Source organism: Myotis brandtii, unplaced genomic scaffold (genome assembly GCF_000412655.1).
Source record: "Myotis brandtii unplaced genomic scaffold, ASM41265v1 scaffold744, whole genome shotgun sequence".
Lineage (NCBI taxonomy): Eukaryota > Metazoa > Chordata > Mammalia > Chiroptera > Vespertilionidae > Myotis > Myotis brandtii.
This window is the reverse complement of record NW_005370965.1, coordinates 736,017-758,455: the sequence shown is the minus strand read 5'-3', so window position 1 is coordinate 758,455 and position 22,439 is coordinate 736,017. Positions and strand designations below refer to the sequence as shown.

At 44.7% G+C, this 22,439-nt stretch overlaps 1 protein-coding gene across 1 annotated transcript in view; it reads left to right on the top strand.

Moving 5' to 3' along the window:
* EIF4E2 (eukaryotic translation initiation factor 4E family member 2) overlaps nucleotides 1–20,177 on the top strand; it is a 26,602-nt gene extending 6,425 nt beyond the window's left edge. The window contains exons 3-7 of the mRNA XM_014530603.1: nucleotides 2,617–2,721; nucleotides 2,967–3,119; nucleotides 3,216–3,352; nucleotides 11,157–11,234; nucleotides 17,677–20,177. Of these exons, the coding sequence (XP_014386089.1) occupies nucleotides 2,617–2,721; nucleotides 2,967–3,119; nucleotides 3,216–3,352; nucleotides 11,157–11,202 (441 nt within the window). The 3' untranslated portion in view covers nucleotides 11,203–11,234; nucleotides 17,677–20,177. The remainder of the gene's footprint in view (nucleotides 1–2,616; nucleotides 2,722–2,966; nucleotides 3,120–3,215; nucleotides 3,353–11,156; nucleotides 11,235–17,676) is intronic.
* The last annotated feature ends 2,262 nt before the right edge of the window (nucleotides 20,178–22,439 follow it).

Below are 22,439 nucleotides of genomic sequence, written 5' to 3'. Positions count from 1 at the left end.
CAAGACACATCATAATTAAAATGCCAAGGGCTAAAGACAGAGAATATCTTAAAAGCAGCAAGAGAAAAGCAGTTAGTTACCTACAAGGGAATGCCCATACGACTGTCAGCTGATTTCTCAACAGAAACCATGCAGGCCAGAAAGGAGTGGCAAGAAATATTCAAAGTGTGAAGAGCAAGGACCTACAAACAAGCAAAGCTATCATTTAAAATTGAAGGTCAGATAAAGAGCTTCACAGACAAAAAGAAGCTAAAGGAGTTCATCACCACCAAACCAGGATTATATGAAATGCTGAAGGGTGTTCTTTAAGAAGAGGAAGAAGAAGAAAAAGGTAAAGATAAAAATTATGAACAACAAAGTGACAACAAATACATATCTATCAACAAGTGAATCTAAAAAGTCAATTAAAAAATCTGATGAACAGAATAAACTGGTGAATATAATAGAAGCAGGGGCATAGAAAGGGAGTGGACTGACAATTCTTGGGGGCAAGGGGGTGTGAAGGGTCCGGGAAGAGATTGGACAAAAATCTTACACCTATGGATGAGGACAGTGGCGGGGGGGAAGGACATGGGGGGGGGTGGGAACCAGGGAGAGGGGAGCTATGGGGGGAAAAAGGAGGAACATCTGTAATAATCTGAACAATAAAGATTTATTTTAAAGAAAAGAAAAAAAGATTGTGACTGTACAATTGTATAGTCTGGCTATAAGATTGGAGAAGGCCAAACCATTAATGAAGCAATGCTTGATTGAGGAATCGGGGATGGTTTGTGTACCTTTCTACCCCACAGCTCCTCTCTAATTCCTAATTTACAGTGAGCCACAGTTTCTACTTGGTGTACTTTATTTCTTCCCACTGTGTTCAGGTTGAAAAGATAATTGCTCATTGTATACATTTGACCATTTACTATCCCTTATACAGTTAAGCTTAGCAGTTGCTGAGATGAGAGACTGCACGAAAGTCCTACAAATGGCACTCATTCCTGACTTCTTTGTAACATGAGACACTGCCTATGTTCCTGTTCTTAGAGGACTGAAGGGACAGCTGTTGCACACAGTGTAAGGTCTCTTAGTTGCTAACCAGTTCTAGAAATATGACCTGAATTTCTGTGTACTCAGTATCCATTTTCAGCTACACAATTCTGGTGTCTTGCTCTGTGTCTGTTTAGAGCCTCCTGGGCAATGTGTTGGCAAATACCAATTGTTTCTCTCCAGACTATTCTACATCTTCTCTTTCCTCCTAAAGTGTGCCTCTTCACTGGCCAGTACTTTGTAGGTGTCCTCTGTGAGACAGAGAGGTAGGGAAGTAATGTCGCAAGGCACCACTGAGAGGAACAGGAAGGACTAGCATGATGAGTATAAATAAGTCTGCAATTGCTAGAGAAGGGTGTCTGCTTTTCTAACAGGACTTTGAAGGAGAGGCAAAGAGAAACATAAATGTTCTAGTAAGAAAAGGGACTTAAAGAGAACAGACTGAAGGTTGTCAGAGGAGCAAGGGGTTGGGGGATTGGGTGAAAAAGTTGAAGGGATTAAGAGGTACTAATTGGTAGTTACAAAATAGTCATGGCAATGTAAAGTACGGCATAGGGAATATAGTTAATAATATTGTAATAACTGTGTAAGGTGCCAGGTGGGTACAGGAAATATTGGGAGAATACTTGATAAATATGTGATTATCTAATCACTATGCTGTATACCTTAAACTAATACAAAATAATATTGAATGTAAACTGTAATTGAAATAAATATATATATATGAGAAGAAGAGGGACCTAAACCCTAAATATTAGAGGCTAAGTCCTGCTTGGTTTTGGACTGTCCTGGCCTAAGAAAGGCACCATGATGCAGCATAGTGCATGTGGTTGATTTTATCACTGTGCTCAGTAACTAAATAGAACTAAAATGTATTTCACTGTAGCTAATGCTGTATTTGAGTAAACAGTCTTTGATCAAGAGGGTGTTTAGGCCCGGCTGCCGTGGCCCAGTGGTTGAGCATCAACCTATGAACCAGGAGGTCACGGTTCGATTCCTGGTCAGGGCACATGCCCAGGTTGCGGGCTCGATCCCCAGTGTGGGGCATGCAGGAGGCAGCCTATCCATAATTCTCTCTCATCATCGACGTTTCTCTTTCTCTCTCTTTCTCCCTTCCTCTCTGAAATTAATAAAAATATTTTTTTTTAAAAAAAAGAGGATATTTGGTTCTAAAAAATGCATTCAGACTGAGGTTATGTGGCACTTAATATACCTTAGAACTAAAGGGTTTCCATTATGTAAAACAAGGTCCTCCTCACAGCATGTCGTGGTTATCCTGTGGCCTCTGCAGGAGGATGCATATTGACTGGTGTGACTTCACCAGCCAAGGTTCCTGGCTGAGGCCTTAGAGTTTTTCTTGTATCAACAATATTACATTTTCCTTTTATCCAGCTATACCATATGCTTTCATCTAATATGCCTTTCCTCCCACACAGTCCTCCAAATGAAAATGTGTATCCTTCCAAAGTATAGCCTGTAACAGTGTGTCTTCCCTGTTTATGCTTTTCTCTTAGATAAGTCTTGCATTCAGGCAAAGAAAAAGAAAAGTCACACCTTCTGTACTCTGGGGCCCTCTCTTCACAGGTGGAGCAATTCTGGAGGTTTTACAGCCACATGGTACGTCCTGGGGACCTGACAGGCCACAGTGACTTCCATCTCTTCAAAGAAGGAATTAAACCCATGTGGGAGGTGAGGACTAAGGGCCTCAGCAAGTTGAGGGTTTTTTTGGGGGTGGGGGGGGAGACGGGGAGCCACTTTTTGTAATGGCTTGTATAAGGATCCCCACCTTGTTTTTCTTTGTTTTCTGTCTCTTCCTACCATTTTTCCTATAAAGTTGAATAATTGGAAAGTGATAAGACCTTTTAGTGTTCATGCAAAGGAAAAAGGAGCTGTGAAACCATATTTTAACTTTAATGCTTTCTGTCTTTTTATAGGATGATGCAAATAAAAATGGTGGCAAGTGGATTATTCGGCTGCGGAAGGGCTTGGCATCGCGTTGCTGGGAGAATCTCATCCTGGCCATGTTGGGGGAACAGTTCATGGTTGGGGAGGAGATCTGTGGGGCTGTAGTCTCTGTCCGGTTTCAGGTAAGCTTCCTGCGGGCAGGTCTGGTTTCATGTGTTGCCTTTGCTCTCCTCACTGCCTCTGGTTTGCTTTGATGAGTCCCTCTGTTCCTCCTGTAGGAGGACATTATTTCAATATGGAATAAGACTGCCAGCGACCAAGCAACCACAGCCCGAATCCGGGATACGCTTCGGCGAGTGCTTAATCTACCTCCCAACACCATTATGGAATACAAAACCCACACCGACAGCATCAAGTACGTGTTGGGGGGGTTTGGGGGTGCATATCCCTAACCTTAGCAGAAGTAGGTTCTTAGTTGGGTCCGGAGGAATACGGTCATACAGGAGACTGACTTGTGGAGAAAGTACAGAGCAGTCTTCCCCTCTAATGCTTCTGGCCACTTGTAGTAGCTCTTTGCTGGTGAGGCTCCCTGCTTACCTCACTGTACCAGAGAGAGCCCCTCTGCAGAATCCCAGTTGCAGTGCCTGGGCTTGCTTTATTTCCATGGGCTGTCTTGTCTTTCATTGGCTAACCACTGTCTTAAAATGAAAGACAAAGTGCTCTCCTTTTTCTTGCTTGTTTTTAAAGATAATTTCACTCAACAAGAAGGTCCTCCCTGTCCACTCCAACCCCTACTTTTGCATGTCTTTTTAACCTGTTAGCTTCAGTCTGTTTCTTTGTCCTGGGAAATTAACGTCTTATCAGGAATGTGACTCCCATTTCCTTGTGTGTAGAGCTGAAATCCTAGAGGAAGCAGATGGAGTGTTTGTGAGAGTAGAATCTAAGAGAAGCATGAATGCCAACAGGAAATAAAGCTTTGCTTTGCCCTCTTCCTAGGACTTAGGGGAATGGAGCCAGACATCCTCACAGAATCACTGGTTACGGTTGCTCCTTCAGTGATTGAGTGTCAGGAATAAGTTCAGGTTACTATGATGAATTTGTGGGAGTGGCTGTTAGATTTTCTCAAAACTGGACGGAGAGCTAGCCAACTAGGAGTCGGGACTTTTAGGGTTAGTTCTCTCCTTTGACTCCAGCATCATTGTGTGCCTTTGGCAAGTCTCTGCCACTCTGCTTCAGTTCCCCCGTCTGTAAAATGGGGGGTAATGATAACTTTCCTAACGGGGTTGTTGGGAGGCTGATTGAATCTTGGTAATGGAAGGTCCTCAGATGGAGACGGCTCTTACAGGGCCAAGTATTATTGTTGCTGTCATCATCATCATCATTAGAAATGATATCATCATAATGTTATTCTTATTAAAGACCATAATGAGCCCAGTGATGGTGTTCAGCAGACAGACCACTTTAGGAGTCTTTTTCCCATGCAGTCACAGATAATGTTGTGGGTGGAGTTAGCTAAAACTAGCTAAGGGCCAGTTTTTAACTGGGAACACTGCCATAGGAGTTTGTTCATAATCGAATGGCTGCTTATGACTCATTGAAGCAGCCAGGAGTTATTAGCTGGCCATTGCCCTGGTTGCTTGACTTAGCAGTCCTGTGTTAGCATTGTTTTTCTCTAAGCACATTTTCCCTATTCTTTGTTCTGGGGTAGAAGTAGTTTCTGCCCTCCAGCTAGACTCAGTCCAGGCTGGAGAGGTCCACACCTACTTTTTCTAGGACTCTTACATTCAAGATTTCTAAAACACCCCCCATTCCCCCCAAAAGCAAGCTTTTCACCTGGATAGGAAAGGGAAAGAGGTATTTTTCAACTTTCCCCTCTCCACTGTTCTACCTTGCTAATGCCCTGAGGCAGTTTTTCCTGACTTATAGAACTGTATTCAAGTCCTTACAGAGTCTAGGAGAGCCTGTGGGCTTTTTGCCTTAGACTACTGCTCACTGCTTTATCCAGAGGTCTGCCTAGTACTCCAGCCTGCAGCTACAGGGACCAGAAAACCCTCCTTGACACCCAGATGCTACTTTCCCTGCGTCTCCCTCTCTTTCCTCTCCCAATGTGCCAACCTTTTGCACTTCCACTAGAATGCCAGGCAGGCTGGGCCCCCAAAGGCTCCTTTTTCAAAACCTCTGGAAGCCGCGGTTGAATGTGCCATGACCTTCTCCCTCTCTGGATGGCACCATCATTGAAGCTGGCATCATCGGAGTCTCTTGTTCTGTTGGCGTGCTACCTGGAAGATTCTTCTGTCCTGGACAAGAGGAATTGGCCTCTTCCTAGGACTTAGGGGAATGGAGCCAGACATCCTCACAGAATCACTGGTTACGGTTGCTCCTTCAGTGATTGAGTGTCAGGAATAAGTTCAGGTTACTATGATGAATTTGTGGGAGTGGCTGTTAGATTTTCTCAAAACTGGACGGAGAGCTAGCCAACTAGGAGTCGGGACTTTTAGGGTTAGTTCTCTCCTTTGACTCCAGCATCATTGTGTGCCTTTGGCAAGTCTCTGCCACTCTGCTTCAGTTCCCCCGTCTGTAAAATGGGGGGTAATGATAACTTTCCTAACGGGGTTGTTGGGAGGCTGATTGAATCTTGGTAATGGAAGGTCCTCAGATGGAGACGGCTCTTACAGGGCCAAGTATTATTGTTGCTGTCATCATCATCATCATTAGAAATGATATCATCATAATGTTATTCTTATTAAAGACCATAATGAGCCCAGTGATGGTGTTCAGCAGACAGACCACTTTAGGAGTCTTTTTCCCATGCAGTCACAGATAATGTTGTGGGTGGAGTTAGCTAAAACTAGCTAAGGGCCAGTTTTTAACTGGGAACACTGCCATAGGAGTTTGTTCATAATCGAATGGCTGCTTATGACTCATTGAAGCAGCCAGGAGTTATTAGCTGGCCATTGCCCTGGTTGCTTGACTTAGCAGTCCTGTGTTAGCATTGTTTTTCTCTAAGCACATTTTCCCTATTCTTTGTTCTGGGGTAGAAGTAGTTTCTGCCCTCCAGCTAGACTCAGTCCAGGCTGGAGAGGTCCACACCTACTTTTTCTAGGACTCTTACATTCAAGATTTCTAAAACACCCCCCATTCCCCCCAAAAGCAAGCTTTTCACCTGGATAGGAAAGGGAAAGAGGTATTTTTCAACTTTCCCCTCTCCACTGTTCTACCTTGCTAATGCCCTGAGGCAGTTTTTCCTGACTTATAGAACTGTATTCAAGTCCTTACAGAGTCTAGGAGAGCCTGTGGGCTTTTTGCCTTAGACTACTGCTCACTGCTTTATCCAGAGGTCTGCCTAGTACTCCAGCCTGCAGCTACAGGGACCAGAAAACCCTCCTTGACACCCAGATGCTACTTTCCCTGCGTCTCCCTCTCTTTCCTCTCCCAATGTGCCAACCTTTTGCACTTCCACTAGAATGCCAGGCAGGCTGGGCCCCCAAAGGCTCCTTTTTCAAAACCTCTGGAAGCCGCGGTTGAATGTGCCATGACCTTCTCCCTCTCTGGATGGCACCATCATTGAAGCTGGCATCATCGGAGTCTCTTGTTCTGTTGGCGTGCTACCTGGAAGATTCTTCTGTCCTGGACAAGAGGAATTGGAAGAGCATTTTATGTTTTAAGAACAGGCTGACACACAGCAGCTACTACAACAGCTGAGATCACTTAATAAATGGTGCTAAACTAGCTTGTCTCATGCTCTTGCTCTTTATGGTGCATCAAAGAAGTGGCTTTTCAGACTGACTGTCACCATATTAAGGAACGGCACAGACTTCTCCATGGAGGGCCATTGGGGGAATGCAGCCTCATTTCCATAAGCCCATTGTACAGTGTCATGTGGTATTTGTTCTACTTCTGCTGAGGTCTGACATAATGAGGAGACATCTAGCTCTCAACATGAGACCCATTTTCTGGTACTTGAATTTCAGTCTCCATCTAGTCACGCTGATTAATAAGAACAGTAATTTCTGATGTAGAATTCAGCTTGAAAGTCCTTAAGGTTGGAAAGGGGGGGGATCCTTGGCCTTTGCTTTGCTGACGTCATTTGCCTTTACTTCAAAGAAATCTCTTGCTTGGAGGTAAATTCCTGCTTCCATCTGTGTGTGGCTGTACATATATAGCTTCCTTGCTTGGTGTTAATGGGGTTTTCTCACTGCCAGGGCTGCCCAAGCCACAAGCTCTTTGCCAGTCTCTCCCTTCCGCTTTCCCTTCAGGGCCAGGTCATCCTCCTCTTTGGGCTAACTCTGCTTGCAAGGTCTCAATGTTCTAGCCCTTCCCATTCTCCCAGGGTAATTGTGCCTTAGAATCTGAGGAGGGGAAGCAGCTTCATCCTCCGTGAGTTTGCTCCTTAGGGTATCTGACTGCAGCACGTGCCAGCCCCTCACATGCTTTGTGGCTTGGCTTGTGTAACCTGCAGCTTGGCCTGCAGGCCCTAACCTGCATGTACAATTGCAGCAGGCCTCATGTTACTTCAGGCTTTCTTGGGAGCTACACCAAAACCAAAAATAAACATTTTTGCAGACACTGGGTCAGGTTGCCTGATAGTATCTGTGAAGGTGGCTATGGGCGTAATGTGGAAGTTTCCAAAGTGGCTGTTCCATTCTGGCAGCGACACCCTATGCTTGTACCATCCTGACTGACCACCAGTCTCCACGTGGCCTGTGATCCCACAAAACACACATTGGGACAGCACCCTGGGCTCAACTTTCTGGAGGTGTTTGTGTCATTGCTTCTTTGTTTATTGCAAATACAAAATTGGTTGAAGTCTCTAGAAAATGGTATGTGGAAATGCCTAGTCTCTGTTTTCAGCATTTGTCAAAGAGTTACCTCTTAAGGCCTTTTCCCTCTTGCCTTCTGCTATTATGTTACATGTATTGACCTTAATTTCAGCTAATATAATTGGTCCAGGGGATGAGCTTGACATCACCTTCCTAAGTTGATCAGAAAGCACCAAATTGACCTTGAGCCCCCTCTGATCCTTGTCACATGTGAACAGAAGTCAGAACTGGTCTGCTTTGCTCCCTTCCTGTGCCTCTCACAGGTATGGCTTTGCTTGAGCCAAGGAACAGCAGCTCCTGGGACTTGAGAATTTAAGGGAAAATGAAGGAAAAAGGTATTCTGGAGAATACTCCCAAGTGTTCTGGTGGGACTTTTTGTAGGAGTAAATTTCTCAGTGGCCTAGATTTCTCAGTCAAATATACCTCCACCTTGCTGTGTTTCCAATGTCCTTTTTCAACTGTTTGGTTTTCCAGCCTGCCCCTAATCGCACTGCTTGTGGCCTTTTCCTGCTGCGCTCCTAGGTGAGCTGAGAGGCACACACTGCTGCTCACATCACCATAGCTGCCTTGCTACAGAGGGGACGCCTGTCTGCTGCCTCCTACCCTTGTGTTGCCAATAGCAGGTCCCACTGAGAAACGGGAAACTTGTTAGATGGAGTGTTCGCTTCAGGTGCATGGCTCCTAATGAGGCCAATCGCAGTTAAGGTTTTATAGGTTTGGGTCCTCACTGTGTCCTCCATTTTGAGAAGAAATCTAAGACAGACTTGCAACCCAGAATCGTGGGACCCTCAGGATAAAACTGGGCACAGTCTTTTGTGAGGAAATAACTTTTGAAATAGTGCCATTGAATCCCTTTGTGCATCTGGCCCGGATGGAAGAGGGGAAGACAGGGCCAGCTTCACTCAGCTTCACTCAGTGGGCCACAGTGTTGGGAAAAGTGACCAGACCTCTCTGCAGAGAAAGTTGAGGGTAGGTGACTTTATTTCTTTATTCTAGAGGAGAAATGGGTCAAATCATGGGGAATTTCTTTAAACTTGTTTAGATTTCATTATACTTAAACATGGAACTTTGTAGGCAGCAACCAAATATCCCTTGTGTTGTTGGCTAAATCAGCTTGGTGGCACTGGATCACACCGGTGTTAACTGCTGGCCTGCCTTATGAAAGGTACTCCTTACTGATGTTCAAAGTAAAGAAAGCCCAGACTAGCAGGAGGCAGAGCTTGTCCATGAGTATTGAGGGCCAGCTGAGTGCAAGACTATGAACAGGCTTTAGGGGGTGGGAGGGTGGGACACATTCGGAGTTACACAGAAATGGACCTCTGCTCTCAGTTTGCTTTCTGGTAAGTGAGCTGAAACAAGAGTGGTCTTTAAAGGACTCTTTTGACTCTGTCATTTGAAATTGTTCAGAATTCTCTGTAGGCTATATTAATCTCAGTTATTCTTTTAGAAGCTTCATTCATATGACACTTAACATTTACTAGTAACTTCTTTTTTTTTACCTTTAAAAGAAGCAAGTTTTAACATTACCAGTATGATTGGAATGTCATATGGAAAAGAGCTAGAATGTTCGCACCTAGCTTTAGGCAGGTGATTTGTTGGCCTACATTGTACCAGTGAATATGACCAACTAATTTATTTTCACTGTATCCATGTGAGGAAAATTCTTCACCCAGATTCCTCATTTTGAGGTTTAATATGTGAGGAAGATATTTCTGAAGAAAATGGGAGGCCAGTTTAATACCAGAATGGGTTAGTGTAGGTTTTTGACAGAGAACTCTGTTTGGACTAGTGTAGGCCTTTCTGGAAACAAAAGGATACAGGAGATGAAGCTTCAACACAACCATGTAATTTCTCTGGACATTTATGTCGCTTAAGATAGAATTTAAATCTCAATGTTAAAATGAGAGAGGGGTTCCTGGGTCATTGCCCAAGCATCAGATTTTGCTTTGCCCTTGTCTTAATTTGGAATGAAGTGAAAGGGCCTTCTGATGTCACGCCTGGACTCACAGAGTTCGTCATCGCGTTCCCGTCACCAGCATGGGCTGTGAAACAGATTTCTTGATGTGGAAATTGTTTGTGAACTAACAGAGACTGGCACACTTGTTTGGTGGTTTTATACTTTCTTCAGTTACCATGTATTTGTAATTTTGGTAATACTCTCTGAAGAAACCATTAACTGCACATCAACTTCTTATTTTAAGAGGTAGATCATGAACTTATAAATGCTCCTGTTCAAAAGGGAAATACTGATGAAACATGTATAAGTATCACCTAGAAGAGTGAATTTGTTGTGCCAAGTCTCTGTATTTAATCTCTCCCTATTTAAAAAAGAAGAAAAGCTACCTTTAGAAGGTCTGGTAAAAATTGTATTTTAGTGGCCATAATCTAAGCCTGTAGTAAGTGACACAATATGTTGTCATCCTGGGTATTGTCATCCCTTTAAACCAAGGATGAATAATTGACAAAAAGGAATTTTAGATTTAAAAGCCTCAAATAACTCTCTCTATTTCCCAGGGGACTTAACAGACATTCTGTCCTAGTGGGGCTGAGAAGTGGCTGGGGCAAAAGTTAGGACATCACTTCCTCAGAAAACGAGGTGGTAGGGCTTTCGGGTGCATAGGGACTCGGGTCTCCTATTTTTCAGCCAGCAGTCGCCAAGGGCTCTTTGTTGAGCACACTCTGAGAGACTGTGTACCCCTCGGTCACATTCTTAGCCCTCCTAACCCCTGTTTCTGAGTTAATCAGCGTGGAAGTCATGAGCATTGTTCCTGGAAATGTTGACCTGTGACCTGCACAGCTTAAATTTTTCTTTCTTACACAGCTTAAATTTTAAGAGACTTACATGGGTATATTCTGAAACAACCTGGTACAAATTTGGGGTCTGAAGTTAGAAGGGTCAGAAGGTTGGAAATGTGAAAACAGAGAGGTAGTTTCCCCATTGCATCTTTAGACACCATAATGCTGTCGGGTCCCTGCCGTTAACCTCAAGGTGAGGCCCGATAAGAAAGTTCCTGCCACCTGTCCTCACCTCCCACTGCTGCCCTTGCTCCAGAGAATTGGGGGTGTCTTCTGTGATGGTTGAGCTTAGCTCTGACCTCATTGGCCTCCCCGGTGGACTTGTTGAAGGAGTGGATACAAAGCCTCGCGGGAATAGTGAGGGCCAGTCTTCACCAGTGGAGCCTCCAGGACAAGTGCCAGCTGTCCCTAAAGGCGCTGGCATTACTGTGAATCTGAGGGAAAGTCCAGGTGGGAACGCTCATTGCTATGCTTCCAGGTATTGTGGGCTGCACTCAACCTTGAGGGTATCTGGAATGGGATGTGGGGTTATGTGTCTGTTCTCTCTGTTAAAAAGCTTTTGATCTGAATGTGCTATTATGTTTTTTGTCTCTGGTTTGCCAGGGCCTGGGAGGAGTTTCATGGCCTGGTGAACAGCAGCGGCCGCTGATCGGACGCTCCCCTCTGTCTCTCATACTCAGGGTAGGGCCTTGTCAATCTTCTCTGTAACGTTTTGACATACCTCTCAGCCATAGGATCCCTCTTTCCCAGGGGTTGTGCCCTCCCCACTTGCCCCAGCCTTGTTCTGCCAGCATGGAGTCAGCTCCAAATCAGCTCCAGCCTCTCTGACTGATTGTCAGTCTCAGAAAACACTGGGTCCAGACATGTCTCGGGGTGAACCCTGGGCAGGCCACTTAACCTCACTGTACCTCCATTTCTCACTTGGAAAGTGAGGTTTCACTGACTGACATCTCTCAGATCTCTTCTGATGACAGCATTTCATGATTATAAATGTGCCACAAGTCCTTTTTCTTTTGCTCAGATGTGGCCATTTTAAACCATCTGACAGTGTCCTGTGACTTACATGGAGTAGGTGAGAGGTATGTCTCTTGCTTGCTGGCGGTGTTTGTCAGTTGTGAGGAGCCAGTGGTAGAACTTTGATGTTTTCGCAGTGAGAGGGCGGGGCAGATGCCAGGCTCCATAGGAGACAGCTCCTGTGTGTACTGTAATAACCATCGCACGTTTCCCAGCAGGGAGAGGCCTTGGGATGTTGGAGGCCAGGCCAGATGAAGCATTCACTGGGAGAACATCTGTATATCGGTTAGGAGAGTGTCTCTTTGTTGAGCACCACTCAACATGTCTGCTGCTGCAGCAGGGAAGTTGAGTGCATTTATTCAGGATGAGAGGGGTAGATGGAAGGATGGGATCTGTATAGGCCTGACCTGAGATTGTTTTCCTGGACATCACCCCCCATCCCATCACCACCACCACCACCACCACCACCACCACCATTCCTAAGAAAGGATTTCTAAGTATGGAACAGATCACATCAACAGTAGTAGCTGCTTCAGAACTCCACCTTCCCAGGGAGGAAGTGAGGCTTTTCAAGAAGAGGAGACCTGCATTCCATAGATGGGCTAGAAGAGAGAGGATGACACTGTGAGGGACAGAAGCTGGTGGCCAGGGGTCTGAGGACTCGGGATAGACAACAGTCCCAGATCTCCTGCACACAATCATGATGCCACTCACACCTCTTTTTAAAACGGTTTAATTCCCATATTATAAATTCAATTTTAGATACTACTAGATTTTTTTTAATTGAAGTTTAAAAGGTTTCTCTGTAAAGTGTGGTCAGCATGGAATTCTGAGATGACTGCTAATATGCAGGAGGGATGAAAAGCATCAGCTGTACAATTAGATACATTGATTTGCAGGCTGCAGAACAGATACTTAAAATAAAGTTTAATTTCCAGAGGCCTGGTGCTATATGGAATTGTTTAATAATATTACCATCCATATTTAATTATTTCTAAGATTCACTTTTTTTTATCCCTGAAATTGGAATGCTTACAGTGAACGTAATAAAGATTTTTGTCATAGTTTAATTGGCAACGTTTACTTGTTAAAGTACATAAAATGATGATACCTTTAAAAGTCAACAGCATCTTAGGTTCATGAAAAAAAAGCTTTAAAATGAAATTGGAATAATCAGAATGGAAGAAAATTTAAAATTATTCCCTCTCCCTTTAGCTAACACTAAATCCCCCAGAAAAAATTTCAGAGTTGCTTTGAAAAGTCTTATCTGTGCATGATTGCCATTTTACAGTCTATGTTCTCCCTCCTCCCCATTCCCTATCTTTTTTATGGGAAGATGAAGGAGGTACTTCTGTTCTTTGAGGCACGGACTTAGAAGTCTGAGAGGAGTATTGGAGTCTAACAAAAAAATGCCCAGCTTACTCCATTGTCTTAACAGACTTGAGGTCTTCTTCATATTTCATCTCTATTGATTTAACCTTGAAGGAGGTGCTCCCAGAAGATGCACACACCCGGCTTGTGTTGTTGGAGCTGCCATTTCAGACTCCTCTGACATTTAGGCTCTCATCCTCTCTTTGCATTTTCCCCTTCCAAGTAGATCATGATCTGTGAAGGAATAAAAACTGCTATTTAAATAAATTCTTATTGAACTACAGTACTTTTCCTCTATCTGATATTTTATGCCATTCTATATGGCTGCTAATATTTTAGGACTATTTCATTTGACACCCCCATTACAAATCAGTATTGCCCTTCCAACCATGCCTTCACTTAGAGGTCCCAGTCAGCTGCTGGGAGAGGATTCTGATTACTTCTGTCTGGGCTGGCAGGCACAGAACAGGGATCTGTATCTTTGGGGAATGAAGTTGGTGTGGTCACTCAATGAGAGATTAGACATTGAAATTGGCCCCACTGCACCTAGGACCTTAGCAGTTTTACTTAATATGCAGGAGGGAGCCCGAGCTGGCCTGAGGTGGACATAGTCAGGAAATGTTCCCCTGAAGTGTATGGATACTTAAGCCCATGGGCCAGTTTGTAACTGTGCTCTCAGACCCCCCATCAGAGCAGACACTCAGGGAGGGCTTCTCCTAGGTGGCTCCCAGCCCTCCCTAAAGGACCAGAATCATTTTGATGCCCCCACTGGGCATCAACATAGGGGCAGGTTTCTGTAAGAGCAGGAGGCATTTTTCTGAGGAACCGACCACCCTGCTCCCCCATGGCTCCCCCCTCAGGAATTAACTACCTTATTAGCTCATTTTTTCCAGAGTTTGTACTTGTCCATTTCTCTAGAAGTACAAGAAGGTGATTATTTTGAGGCAGAGTAGATTAGAAAGCTGTTTCAAATGTGAAGTTAGAAGCCAATTTCGATGGAGTTCTGCTATTTCTGAGGCCCTGTCATCAGGATAGAGGGTCATCCAGTAGAGAAAGAGTCCCTCTGGCACTGTGGGTCTTTTGGCTCCCATGTCCTGTGCCCTGGCATGGAAAAATCTTCTGGAATGAGTTAGGATAATGTAGACATATTTTTAAAAATATATAGATTTTATTGATTTTAGAGAGGAAGAGAGAGATAGAAACATCAATGATGAGAGAGCATAATTGATCAGCTGCCTCCTGCACACCCCCCACTGGGGATCGATCCCGCAACCCAGGCATGTATCCTGACCAGGAATCAAGCCGTGACCTTTAGTTCATAGGTCGACACTCAACCACTGAGCCACACTGGTTGGGCTACAGTGGACATCTTGATGTCTGAAAACCCCTTTACTAAATTCACAGATGAGAATGTAAATTTTTTCTTTTTTTAAAAGATCTTTCATATCAAAAACAATAAAACTTTTCTGTTAGTCCATGCACCTTCCCAGCATTGCTAGGTGGCTGGAGGGGCTAGCTAGCAGGAGTTCATGCTGGGTTTTCTAAATTTTAGTTTGCTTTTAAAAGAACAAAAGCCCATCTTTTTATAAGAAAACAAAAGTCGCTGTGGCCTTTGCCATTTCCTGTCTCCATTCTACCTTTCCCTCTCTTAATCTCTGTGCACTGCAGCTGGGGTGAGGGGCAGAACGGAGGATCAGTTCCCAGCTGGTTTGAGGTGAACAAATTCCTCAGACTAAATTTGGTACCAGGCTGTTCTCAGCCTACTTGTTTTAGAAAGGCTGGACCAATGCCAACTGCCACCAGCCTGTCATTGTCAGGAGCCTGTCACCCATCCTGTTGCTCTTTCTGATCCTTTATATCAAACTGGAAAAACAGTTGATTCTCCTGGCTTCTTTACTCCTCTCCTCCCCTTTTCCATTTTACAGACCTTAACATGATTATAACGTCTTGGGTTTTCTGACTCTGAAGAGATCTAGACAATATAAATAATTAGAATAAATATTAAATATCTAAATGGGAAATTGTTATAGAGCTCTTCAGTTTACCTGCCACAGAAAGAAGAATTTGTTTCTGGCCCAATCCCAGCCCAGTACAGGAATTCTTCCAAAAGATGGTCACCTACTTATGGTGGTGACATCTTGAAAATGCTCTTCTTTACATCACTAACCAGCTGAAAGGGTTCATCCAAACCCTTGTCTGCCATCTCTCTTACGCCAAGCTAGATCATTCTCCCATAGTCAGAAAATTCTCTGAATCTACTCCCACACCCGCCGCCTTTCTAGTCACTCATCTTATTTCTCCCTGCTCATTGACTTGTCATCCAATTGCTTAATGGGAATAGAGGTGGCATCAAAAGGAAGAGATGGGCCCTGGCTAGTTTACTCAGTGGTTAAAGTGTTGGCTGACGGACCGGAGTTGTCTCAGGTTCAATTTCCAGTCAAGGGCACGTACCTCAGTTACAGGCTTGATCCCAGGGCTTGTGCGGGAGGCAACCCATTGATCTGTCTCTCACATCGATGTCTCTCTCTCTCTCCCCCCTCCCCTCACCCTCCCTTCCTCGCTCCCTCCCTCTCTCTCCCTCTCTAAAAAAAAAAAATATATATCAACAGAAAAAAATATCCTTGGGTGAAGATTAAAAAAAAAAGGAAGAGATGAAACAGAGCAAACCATTCCTTCCTAACTACTCCTTTGTTAGAGATGTCCTCTGTCGTGTAGACTCAGTGTTACAGCACATCATCCCAAGAGGGCTCAGAAGTAGCACACACACATTAGTTATACTTGCTTTTCTATCTTAGGATCAGGTACATTCCTTGTCATTTGCTAGCTATTTCTGGCACCTCAGTGGGGTCTGTCCTTTTATTTATTTTTTATTGATTTCAGAGAGGAAAGGAGAGGGAAAGAGAGAAACATCAATGATGAGAGAGAATCATTGATCGGCTGCCTTTTGCACGGCCCCTACTGGGGATCAAGCCTGCAACCTGGCTATGTGCCCTTGACCAGAATCGAACCCAGGACCCTTCAGTCCGCAGGCCGACGCTCTATCCACTGAGCCAAACCAGCTAGGGCAGGGTCTGTCCTTTTAAAAGGCCTTTTAAAAAAGATGCTCACCCCATTAAGTTCTTTTTGTGTTAAACCTTCAACTCCTTAGATGGAAATCATTGAAGTGCTCAGTAGCCATTGATAAATGAGCTACATGGTCATGCATGTCAGTTATAAAAACACCAGTGGGTTTTTGAGGTAACATCAATCTTGCAGAGTTGCTCCACAATAGTTCCAGTTTCCCATCCATCTGTGTACTGTCTGCAGTCACGCTCTTTGTGTAGTGAGGGCTGTTAGTCACAGTCAGCCTGCCCCAGCACGGGGGAGAACCCATCCGCTGATAGCAGGAGAAAACTGCTGCCTGGTTGGGCCGAGCATATTCTTTCATCTGAACCCTTGCCCTATGCCCAGTCAGTTGTAATCATTTTAAGATAGGCCTGTTAAAGCCACAGTTTCTAGAATGTGTCATTAAAATTAAAGGGAAATAATGACTTTAAAACCAGGTTAATGTTTCAAAATTTCATACAAATTTAAGTCTTAAGCACTGGCCACAGCAGTAGGTAAGGTAAGGTGATCTTGAGTGCCCCTTCCAGCCCTTAGGTTTCCAGATTCAAACGGCAATGTGAACTGCTAAGATGTCATTGGATTTCTAGTGGGAACAGGGTGGGTACTAGTGGATGGCCAAACGGGTCTGCAGCCAATCGAAGGCAACTAACAGGACACATCTTACAGTCTGTCACACACACACATGCTTCTCTTTCAAGAATTATAGCTAAGTTTCACCTCTTGGAATATCCCTTTTAAGTTGCTATAAGTTTTGAACCTGGGGGGGAGGTTGTTTGGTTCGAGGGTTGGTTATTGTTGTTTTTTTGTTTTTTTTAATACATAATACAATCATGTTCAAATTTTTTTTTTAAGTATGTGTGTGTCTAAAAAAGAGAGAGGTCTCCCTCCCACTCTGACTCCGTCTGCCCAGTTTTCACTGTGTCCCTTCCCCTGCCCCAGGTCACCACTGCTGTTGGTTTCTTATGGAGCCTTACAGAGTTTCTTTATATACAGGCGAATATGAACTATGGCCTTAGTTCCCCCAGCCCCGCTTGCATAAAAGGTAGCATACTTTGTGCACACACTGTTCTGCATCCTAACTTATCCACTTCTCTTGAAGATCTTTCCATATTAGTAGGGAGCTTCCTTGTGTTTTCTAAGCTACCCAGTGTCCCATTGTATGAATGTGCCATTACATTCATATTAACTAATCCCCCTGTTGATATGCATTTGGGTGGTTTCTAATCATTTGCTATTGCACAGTTGAGTTGGAGTGTATGAAGGCACTTGGGAGGCCAGTTGCTGTGCCGGCATTAGATTAGTAGGAAGGAGGGTCCTGGACTATGCCACAGTCATGAGGGCCCCAGAGCTGCTTAGTTCAGGTCTCCCGTGTGTGTGTGTGTGTGTGTGTGTGTGTGTGTGTGCACAGTTGAGTTGGAGTGTATGAAGGCACTTGGGAGGCCAGTTGCTGTGCCGGCATTAGATTAGTAGGAAGGAGGGTCCTGGACTATGCCACAGTCATGAGGGCCCCAGAGCTGCTTAGTTCAGGTCTCCCGTGTGTGTGTGTGTGTGTGTGTGTGTGTGTGTGTGTGTGTGTGTTGCCTATAGATGATCAGTGTATTGAATGCTCTATTTTCTCCATTTTTTCTTTCAGGGACAATTCAAGCTTTCGAAATACAAAAATCACATTGTGAACGTACACAAGCTGGCAATAATCCTTTTCCTTAAGTATGTGTGTGTTTGTCCGAAATGGATGGGAGGTCTCCAGCTGGTCCTTCCATCTGCTTACTGAAGGGACGTCCCTTTTGCACTCATTCCTGGAGGATGGATTCTGCTAGACACCCTCCAGCATCGCTGACTTTATAAAGTGGAAAGATGGCAAACGTGACTTTGTAATAGACACACTTTTTTTTTTAATGGGTTTCTGTGGGGGGAAGTCTAGCCTTTCATTTTGCTGTGTGCTGTCCAGATGCCTCGCAGGCCCTCTGTCATGCTCCTCTCTACTGTACAAAGGGTGTCGCAACCACGTGTACCAGCCAGAGCTGTCCACTGAGACTTGTCAGTATTACGAATGTCTGTGCATCCAGGAAAACTTTTTGTTGGAGGTCCCGGGATAGCTGTAAATGCTCTTCTAGCTTTGCCATTAAATTATTGGGACGTTTTGTTTATTTTGCTCCCCTCTTCCCCCAAGCCCACCACCTTCTGAAAATGTGTTGCTGATTTTGCATGGTTTCCTGCCTTATGCCCTCTGTCTTCCCTCGTGTGGGACTCTTTCCTCTTAGGCACTGCTGCACTTAGAACTATAATCCAGGTGGCTACGGCCCCTGAGGCGGCTCAGAAGGTGACTGAAAATTAAACTGGAGCGGCATCTGGTTTGTTGGGAGCAGGATTCTAGCAGAGGTTCTGAGTGTGGGATTTGGAGCTGAAGACAGTGTTGAAACCATTTCCCCAGATGATCAGGGCCTGTGTGAGCAGCCTGTTTCTGTGGGTTCTTGCACACCCCTCATTGAGGAAGGGAAGCAAAAGCTGGTTTTTGCCAGGTATTAATACTTAGTATGATAAGTTCTGTGATCCTGAAACTGGGACAACTGAAGAAAAGGTGACCATGATAGATGACTTTCTTTGCAAGGCTGTGCCTGTCTGCAGTGGTTGGAGACCTGCTTTCAGTCCTCGTCACCTGGTATATGTTAGGCTACTGCAGGCATGCTTTAGAAATGACCGGGCATGCATCAGAGAAGCTGGGTCATCTGACTCAGAAGGACTGCAGTCAGAGAGGCCGAGAAGCACCTAGGATTGAAATAAGTACTGAGTACCAATCGTACAGCAACCTCCAAGGAGCACTGTCTTACTAGGCTCTTGTGAGCAGAGATCGAAGTACCTTAAATTAAGGTCTCTCCTAAAACCTATCCTTGCAGACCAGGGGTCCTTAGCCACCTGGTCTCAGAGAAGTCGTAGGAGAGTAGCAGGCATTTCCTTATTGTATTTATATTACTCTCCTACTTTCCAACTCCTAAACACCCTCTAATCACCACTGTTTTGGGATGTTTTTCCCTAAAAACAGAGGAGTACAGGGGCCAAAGGGAGGTGCTTCCGTTATAGGTGAAGTTAGATCGGATAAGATCTAGCAATGATTTAAACTCCAGGAATGTGAAGAATAAATTCTAGTGCCTGGACCATTGTGAAGGGCTCAGGCAAACAAACATAGGAGCAACATGGCTGAAATGGGGAGCAGAGGCTGCCTCCCGAGGTCTGTGTAGCCCCAGGGAGGTCTGTACTTCTGCCTAAACTCAGAATTGCCATGGATATTCCAAAGAGAGCAGACACTTGGATGTGCCCTCCTCTGGGCATCTACCTGACTATTGTGTGGGTGCGTGTGCGCAAAGTGTTCTCGAGTGAGGGATTTGTCACGCCCAGTGCTTGGGTGTATTGTCCATGTTCATGTTGCTTTTTTTTTTTTTTTATCTCATTTGTTCAGATCTTTTACTCTTGTATTTTCCAGATCTGCTCATGTCTCCCTTCCACTTTTGAAAGTTATTTTTTTCCATCAAAAATAGGCTGACCCTATGTTAGGTCAAACCAGAGTTATTTGTTAGGCAGCATCTTACCCTCAGAGCACTCCAGATACTCTGCCTAACAGCTTCGAATGAGAGCTTGAGGAGTCACTTTATCCACATCACCCATTCTCCAGCCTGGCTTGAGAGGTCTTTTCACTTTCTGACTCCATAGGCCGCTGCTGGGCTGAGACATGACACATGCGTGGTTACGGTTTTGTCTGTTCTAGAGACACGGGGAAGGGTGCACCTAACAAATGTAGACGCTGCTGCTGGGATATGGGGAGTCTCTTTCCACTTTGCACAGGCGGGCTGTTTTCCCAAGACCCCTCTGCTGAGTTTGCCATTTGAAACTGGCCCCTCCTCCTCTCCTGTTCTCTTCTCATTTTGTCTTTCTATTCCTGTGCGTGTTTGTGTTTTCCTTGTGACATTGGCAGCGGCAATAAGTTTCTACCCAGAGAGAAGCTTATGGTCCGCAATGCTCTAGGAATGAATTTCTAAGGATCTGCCAGCGGAGGAGCAGAGGCCGTGGCAGGAGGGATCTAGTGTTGCACTTTCAGAGCCATTGTCTACTGCAGTAATAAATGGAAAGTATCAGCAAGAACTGGGTGTGGCCTCTTCAATACAAGGGAAATGGGTAATCCGTGCACAGGTCTTTGTTTTAAGTGCATTCCAGAATAGAGTATGTGGATGATCCAGACAGTGTCAATATCATAACTATGTTATTTAAATATTCTCTAATTGGTATTAATCACTGGCAAAACTCAATTTACATTTGTAATACCAAAACGTGGTTAATTTTAATTCTCAACTTTTGGTAAGAAATATTGGAATGGAAGGAAGTTCAAGGAATTAGATTTTAAAAAAATATATTTTTATTGATTTCAGAGAGGAAGGGAGAGGGAGAGAGATAATAGAAACATCAATAATGAGAGAGAAGCATTGATTGGCTGCCTCCTGCACTCCCCCCACTCAACCCAGGCATGCGCCCCGACCAGAATCAAACCTGGAGGAATTAGATTTTGAAGTGAGAAATCACTCCCGGCCTAGGCTTGGAATGTTGATTTAGATTCAGTAGCTCAGCCCAAAGATGGACATATGGGGTGTACGGATGCCCAGTGCCCATGGGAAACACCAAGAGAAAATGAAACTTGCAGAGCCTCAGTTATTGTGTCTAAAGGATTTAAAGCAATACAGTCTTGAGGCTCTGTTTCAGTAGACAGAAATTTCCTTGCCATGTGTATCAGTCAGGGTCCAAATAGGAGGCAGAAACCTTGCCAGTTATGTTTATAGTATGATAGAATTGTTTACTCAGTAACTAAAAGGACAAAAAGAAAACACTAAAAAATGAAGGAGGTAGCAACTCCAGAAGTGCTGCCTTTGAGGGTGGATGCTACCCACCTGCTGCTGGTGTCTGGGTGCGAATGCAGCTGGTTCTGAGCTCAGACATGGTAGTTGGGCTTGGCTGTGGGAACACATTGCTGCTGCAGAGGCAAAGAAACGGGGCTGGAATCCTGCTGATGGGAGCAGGAGCACGGCCCTTCTCTCCCTCCAGCATTGAGGCTTCCCTCGTGGGCACCCTGCTGGAGAAACCTAAGGTATGCCAGCTGGCAAAGCAGGATATTTGCCCAGTTCTATGCCCAGTATCCCAAAAACAGGTGAGTCTGAGAGGAAAGAGCTTAGTAATTGGTATAGTCCTCCCCTTTAGCCAGTCAGCATCTATGCGCACCCTTCTACACATATTTGAACTTTAATAATACCACAAAAGCAACTGTTTCTGCCTAAGATAGAATTAATTGCAGTATGTTCTTATCCTCTCCCCAAACAGGAAGTGCAAAGCTCAACAATCTGTGGACCTCTGGGCTGTGTTGATTCCTCTAATTCAGTCACAGTCTCATCTGAACAGAATGTAGAATAATAATGACACCTAAAGATTAAAGGGTAAATTAGCTTCCAGTAAAACTTGCATGAAATACTGAGGAAAGAAAATGGTGTGCGTGTAGCACCTCCAAGAGGAGCTGCCGTGTACATCGAGAGAGGATGTACGGTCCTACTCATGAGGCTAGAGCTGGTGTTTTATAACTTCTTTGTCCACTTCCTCGCTGTATTTGCTGGGCCCTCAGCCAGGACCTCAGCTGGTCAGCATTCTTTATTTGCCATGGTTGATTCACACCTTTACTCCTAAAAGGTCTGAATTGTGCAGCCTTTATTCGTTGCAGTTTTTCATTCATATTTGCTGTTTCTAGAGGATTCTCTGCGTTTCAGCTATGGTCCTTCCTACCCTTATTGTGGGGGAACTTGTGCCCAGGTTTCCCCTCCTAATGCTCCCCAATCAGTGTCCTGAAGAGCCCCAAATGGCCTGGTGAGACTTAATTTGCAAGCCATTACTCTCTCCCCTGGCAGAAGCATTCCTCCTCTAAAAACCAAGACTTCCTCGAGAGCAGAACTCCATTTTATACCTGGTTCCTGGGCCAGGAATTGTGGTTGAGGAGAGAGACTCATGCAAAACAGACACTGCAACCTTTAAGGCAGAACCGGCCCTTTCAGGAGACGGTCTTCAATGGGCCAGGCCAGTCTCTTACCAGCTGCTCTGTGTAGTGGGACCTGTGCTGAACCCTGAGAATTACAGGATTGCAAGTCCATTGCTTCACTTCATTTGCTGTGAAATTAGTTTCTTGATTAAAAGTAATATGTGGAACACTATGCTGGTGAACAAGGCATTTTATCAGTCCACAGCTGGCTGTGCTGGGAGAAGGACTGTGGAGGGAATGCAAGTCCACATCCGGGATCTGTGGCTACTTGCATGATTTACCCAAGGGCAGGAGACCTAATCCATCAGCTGTCCCTTGGCCAGTAGATCTTCCTG